Source organism: Micropterus dolomieu, linkage group LG22, assembly GCF_021292245.1.
Source record: "Micropterus dolomieu isolate WLL.071019.BEF.003 ecotype Adirondacks linkage group LG22, ASM2129224v1, whole genome shotgun sequence".
NCBI lineage: Eukaryota > Metazoa > Chordata > Actinopteri > Centrarchiformes > Centrarchidae > Micropterus > Micropterus dolomieu.
Genome location: NC_060171.1, coordinates 31,885,128 through 31,891,235, shown reverse-complemented (window position 1 = coordinate 31,891,235; position 6,108 = coordinate 31,885,128). Strand labels below are relative to the sequence as shown.

Sequence of the window (6,108 nt, the reverse complement as noted above, 5' to 3'; positions counted from 1 at the left end):
TTCTGACATGAAGTCTTTATTTCTTTACTTGTTACTCGATCAGTACATGGACAGAGACAGCTTACTTTCTTTATGTATTTATATTTAATATATTTAAACTTTACAATACACATCTGAATGGCAAAGAAGCAGGTAAGAGTCCTTCTACTGTTGTGGATAGAAACAAGCTCATAGGGAAGACTTCCACAATACAAAACAATCCAAACAAGAAAAAAGACAACTTATTGCTTAATACAAATCAATCATAATGGCAGTAAGAAGAAGAATAGTAGTAGTAGTACACATTAACCAATATCATTATACTAAGATGAGGTTACAGCCTATTGTTTTCTATAAAAAAGAGAAACTCCAAGGAAAGAGGAACAGAAATATGTTGAAGTTTTCTTCACAATACAGTAGTGTTGGGTTTGGGTAACCTGCTCTGAAAATAAAAAGTATCTACAAGTGCAAGGACGACAAAGGTCTATACAAACGGATCCAGTGCCATCTTACTGTCGACATTAACAAATCGCTACTGAACTTCACTATTTATAGACCTTGAGGAGGAGCGGGAAGGAGCTAGGTTTTCATGTACAGGGTTAAATGTCAGGGATGGGTGGGGCAGGGATAGAAGTGCAAACCATAGTCAAGGGTTCTGAGAGGCGTAGGTTGACAATACTGTACAGCACTTCAAAAAGGGACAAAATACATTCAGGAGCCCCCCAGGCAGTTTGGGTAAAAGTCGAGGAGGAGGAAGTGCAGATGGCAGAAAATAGCTTAGCGAAGAGAGAAAACACTGGAAGATGATCGTATACGAACTCCGCTACATGCAAACTTCAGGGTGTATGAAATCCATGAGGTTCTGCGAGGAGTGACGTGTTTGATCTGACTGCCCAATTTCTTCACATGATCTCTCCACTCCACATGTCAGATTTGTTTTCAAACTATCACATTTATAAGGTATTTCAAAAAATTTAAACAATAATCTCTTCAGCTTTGAACAAAATCCCATTCTTTTTTCAGGTCAGAATCTCTCTCTGTGTTTTGGTAACAATCCCTTCCCTTCTTCTCAAGAAGCTTATCCTCCATCAAACTGCTGCTCTCTAGGGACCCCTGGTGCTCAGAAACACGACTAACACTACCAACATTTTAAAAAGTGACTTCAGCTGATAGCCCTTTAGGGTGCGACTGGGTTTGCCTGTGAGAGCCGGGGCACCTTGTAATTTTTTAGGGGGAAGAGGTTATTTTTTAAGGTGGCCGGGGGTTGCCTTACATTCTGAGCTTGGCGCCCAAATGGCTCCAAAAAAGCCCCGCCCCTTACAGGTCACCTCAGGAAAGCGCACACCTCAGCAATTGGAAGCTACGCCCCTTTCTGACAGGGGACCAAAGGGTTTTTTGTAAAACTGGAAACTGGTGAAGGTGACTGTGGTACATGAATACTGTACATTACTAAGCCAAAAACCAGGGGAACCCATCTCTGATCACTATTGACAAGGTGGTCCAGTATTATTGCAGATAACCGCACACAGCTTCACTAGTCTAAAACTATACTTATATACATGTACTATACCAGTGAGATTATGTCTACACAGCACATGAAAACACACACTGACTACATAGCAATGAATTTCTTCTTGTGTGTGAATTTTGTGTGTCTTTTCTTTGGCCTCATTCCCTTAGCACAGTCCATGCAGTGTTTATTTGTGTGTGTGGTGTGCATGGGAAATGTGTCTGGTTGTGGATATTGTTAGTGTGTGTGTGTGTGTGTGTGTGTGTGTGTGTGTGTGTGTAGCTTTGGTACATCCGCAGAACGGGCTGGGCGCTGTAAGGGAAGGCTGCTGAGAGTTCTTTGGCGGTGACCCGGGAAGAGAACTTGTCGGGTCGGCCTGGTCTTGCTTCGGCCCCCCTGGTCTGGTTTGGTTTGGGTCAGAGTGTGATTGTCATGTTAGAGACCACAAAGAGCCGACTACTGCCAGAACCACGTTCATGCACTGGAGACTGATGATGGCGGTTGCATCCATGGCTCTACTGAACTAGCCCCATGTAAGGTGCTAATGACGAATGCCCTAATACTAGATACTACTCAAATACTAGAATGCCCTAAGATTACTTTTACATTTACATGCATATAAATGTTAATAAACACATATTCTAGACTATATTCATGGTGTGGATTGTCTTAGAAATGTGAGATGACACATAGCTTAAAGCTGCACTCAGCAACATTGCACAAATGTGGCTCCAACTGGCAGTAATAAGGCAACATTTTAACTTATCATGGCAACTTAGAATGTGACTTCAGTGTTCACCAGCCTGGCCTGTCTGTCTCCATAACAATGGTTTGGTTTTGTGGTATTTAGAAGACAGTTTAAATTACAGTCATCGCTTCCTAGGCACAGAACAATTGATTCAATTGTAAGAATCTAACCAGTCCTAACCAGGGCGAACAGGTTCATCACATGACAATTGCCATTCTATTTTGCACAGATACAATATTATTCCTGGATGAGACCAAACTCTATTCCTCAGTTTACATTCTACATTAAACTATTCAGCCCGCAGGGGTGCATTTTACATCTTAAGAAGCTAAATGCTTAAGTTTGTAAGATAGTGACAATTTCACAGAAAGTGATTGTAGGTGAGTGATTTAAGTATGGAATAAAAGTTCAATGAATGAGTTCATATTAACCTTGCTGCTACAGTGGGTACACCGGTGGTTGTATTTTTATATAAGTAATTTTATGCAAATTTGACACTATATAATAATAATAGTTGGACCCCAGTGGCTCACAAATCACAGATTGTCATCAAGCTCAAAATCAAGATTATTCAAACACAAGTTTGCTTATACTTGCAACTTTTGTGTCAGCTAAGCTCCCTGGTGGTGTAGTGGGCAGGTTTCAGTACGCTTACTGGACGACTGACAGCCTGGGTTTAATTTCCTGTCAGGGTGCAGTGAGTTCAGACCTCAGAATGTGTTTCAGACACTACTGTAAATATCTGTGACTATCCTGAACAGACAGACTCAACTCAGACTCAATTTTTAATACTGGAACAGTGTTTATGAGAATAGAGGTCCATCAGTAAACAATAGGCCCACTTCAGCGTCAGTACTGCAGGCAGCAGTACTAGGCAGTATTCTCACAGTGCCTGCACACCTGAAACTTAATAACATCACTCTTTTGCATTTTAAGTGTAGTTTACAAGTTTGACCACAAGGTTTACACGTTTAACCAAGTGCAGCTTTAAATCAGTGCGGTGTACTCTCTATCTATGCTCTTAGACTAAGAAAGTGTACAAATCCTCTCTAAGCACTGCAGGTGAACTTGGCTGTATTCAGCTATCTGTCAAATTCTGGAGCCACCCCCTCTTTTGCTCACCTGTCATTCATGGAGAAGAAAAACCATCCCTTACAAACACAGAGAGAGATGCCAGCACTCACATTTTTCTTAAACAACAAAAGAATCAACTTCTTGCAAAATGAGGATGCGTAACACGTTTTCATTATGGTACCCCTTAAAAGTTTTCCTGGCCATATCCTGTACCTTCACCGTCTCTGACAGATTTTAATATCACATCATTAACAGCAGCTGATTATCACATATTGCTGTGTGTAGTGTTGACAGACAGGGTTACTTTTTTGTTGTGTTGGGGTTGGGAGGTGGGGGAGTGGGGGTTAAAAGGGGTGCAGGCAAAGAATGATGAGACACTTAGCAAACACAAGAATGCCACTTACTATAGAGAACAAAAACAGTTGCCTAAATCTTTAAGTGCTGTGTGACAGGTGCGGTTGGGGGTTTTAGTAGCAATACGTATGGTAGTTTACAGTGGAGGAGGGAACAAGATGGCAGACAAAGGGATTTTGGGGGGATAGATGAAGACCGAGAGAGCTGTCTCCACCTTGTTCATGAACTTTCCTTCCTGTTGCTGTTTCGATCTACCACCCCACCCCCACCCCCGATCCCTATCATCTCCTCTTTACCGTCATCCCTTCCTGTCTCTCTCTCTTTCCATCCCTCGACCCCCCTCCCTCTTTCTATGGCTTGCTGACTCCTTAGCAGGACACCTCCATGGTGTGGGTGACTGTGCCGACTCCCTCGGTGCTGTCAGAATGGGTGCAGGCCCGAGAGCGGGACCCGTCCATGGAGCCGGCGCTGGTCAGGGAGGCTGTCCTGGAGCGAGCCAGGCGGGTCATACTGGCGGAGGGCACTGGGAGGAAGGGGAGGGGAGGGGAGGGGTGGAAGATTGGTCGGGGGTAAGAATTCAGCATTACATTCTGTAAAAGAAACTGTGTGGTAAGTTGAGGTTGGGGAGATGTGGGGAGTACATGCTAATGTGGAGGACTAAAGAATATCCCTTTCTGTAGCTAGAGCAAAAAGGCAGCTCACACAGCAGCTGTGAATGGTTGTTTATTAAAGCTGTCAATGCGTCTACAGAGAAACACATTGTCAGCACCATGCACAGGAGGAACTCGGGGCTCAGTCTGTGTAATATAAAGCTCAGTTCTCCTATGGGAGTAGGGCTTCAGTATTATGTAATTGTATTAAATTATTAAAGTATTAAACCAATAATTTGTTGTATTAGAACAAGTAAGAAAGTGGGCCTTGATTGTTTTGTCAACTGCTGTTTCCAAGGTCAAGAATGACCGATCAAAATATTAATCCTGTTTCTGAATATGTTCAGCTTGAGTCTTATCAGAATCATAATAACTCAGCAGAAAATCAGTAGGATTCATGCAATTAAATTGTTTATTATTGATGTAATTGACCAATTATTTTTCTTGTTAGTAGGTAAGTTTAAAGCAGTGATGAGCGTTTCCTTTCAGTTAAAATGGTCCAATAAGTGCATTATTCAGTTTCCCTTTAGCTCTATTTTTTTGTTTCCACCATTTCCTGAGTAATAGCATGCTCTAAAGCTGCTAAAGGCTCCACTATGTTCACCAGCAACTCGCAAACTTTGTTTTGTCTGTCATTTGCCGCTGGTTGGTTGGCATACTGTGGATTTATCCAAGCTGTTTCTGATACAGGAAATAGGGTTAATGAGCATGAAGTCTGTAGGCAGAATACCAAAACAGTGAGCTACAGGATGCTGAATAGCATTGTAGAACTTCAGTGCAGATTTAAAGAGCTTATAAACCTGAATTCATTTAATGTGTCTGTTTTATGATGAGTTTTAGTGTCTCCACCCTAACCAGCCTGTCCTCACCAGAAAAACAGCCTTATGAGCCAATTAAACAGCAGCTCATTATGACCCATATTTATGTTTTTCTGTTAGGCTGCGACCTCAGAAGAAGGTGACATAGTAAAAAGGAGGAGGGTGGTGGGGTGGATTGATGTAAACTAAGTAAACTAAGGACTTTCACTCAGGAGAAGTTGGAGTCTCGTGTGAAAGAAAGTCAAATGTGACATGTTTTATATTTGTTTTGTACATGAATTACATCATGTGACTTACGTATATACTTATTTTACCACGTGTTTAACATCATGTGACTTAGGTCACGTGACGTCCATAACACATTTAAGGTCCGGTGTGGCTGTCGCTGGACTGGTACTTGCCAATATTCATGTCGTTTGGCGAAAGGTTATATCTGTCATAAAACTCAAGAAGTAATTGAATACCTGAAATGTTTGGAATGTTTGATTTTTTACATGTATTTGCAGTATTAGTAGTAGTAATTAATGCCACAAAATAATGACTACTTGCAGCTTTAATACACAAACACTGGCAGAATCTTTGTAGGACCATATGTATGATCATATGACCAAATGCCCGAAAAACCCAGAACCCTTGAGGACCATTTTATGTAGTTTTAATTAGCTTAAGTTCTCATTTGATTACTGGAACTATATTTACAGTTCTGTGGACATTTCTCCTTTAAGGCCTAAACTACTAAATCTCTAATGTTAGTAGTATTTAAAGAAATGGTCATTTTTAACAAACTAAGTCCAAAAGGCTTTGCTCATAGCTGAAGGCCATGCAAAGTGCAGTATTGGAGATGCAATGGCAAGGAATGGGGGGAGGGAAAGTGAGGGCAGTATAATTTTCCATGGGAGGAAAAATTATTTTTTAATTAAACAAAGATGGGGTTTAATGTCTTTGGGATAAAAAAAAGAGCTAGAAATGACAGCA

General features: G+C 41.3%; 1 protein-coding gene across 4 annotated transcripts in view; it reads right to left on the bottom strand.

Annotated features, from left to right (window-relative positions):
• Positions 1-6,108, bottom strand: part of ndrg4 (NDRG family member 4) — a 60,630-nt gene continuing 54,522 nt past the window's right edge. For all 4 annotated transcript variants that reach the window (XM_046036322.1, XM_046036319.1, XM_046036320.1 and 1 more), the window contains one exon: positions 1-4,188. In XM_046036322.1, the coding sequence (XP_045892278.1) occupies positions 4,034-4,188 (155 nt within the window). In that variant the 3' untranslated portion in view covers positions 1-4,033. The remainder of the gene's footprint in view (positions 4,189-6,108) is intronic.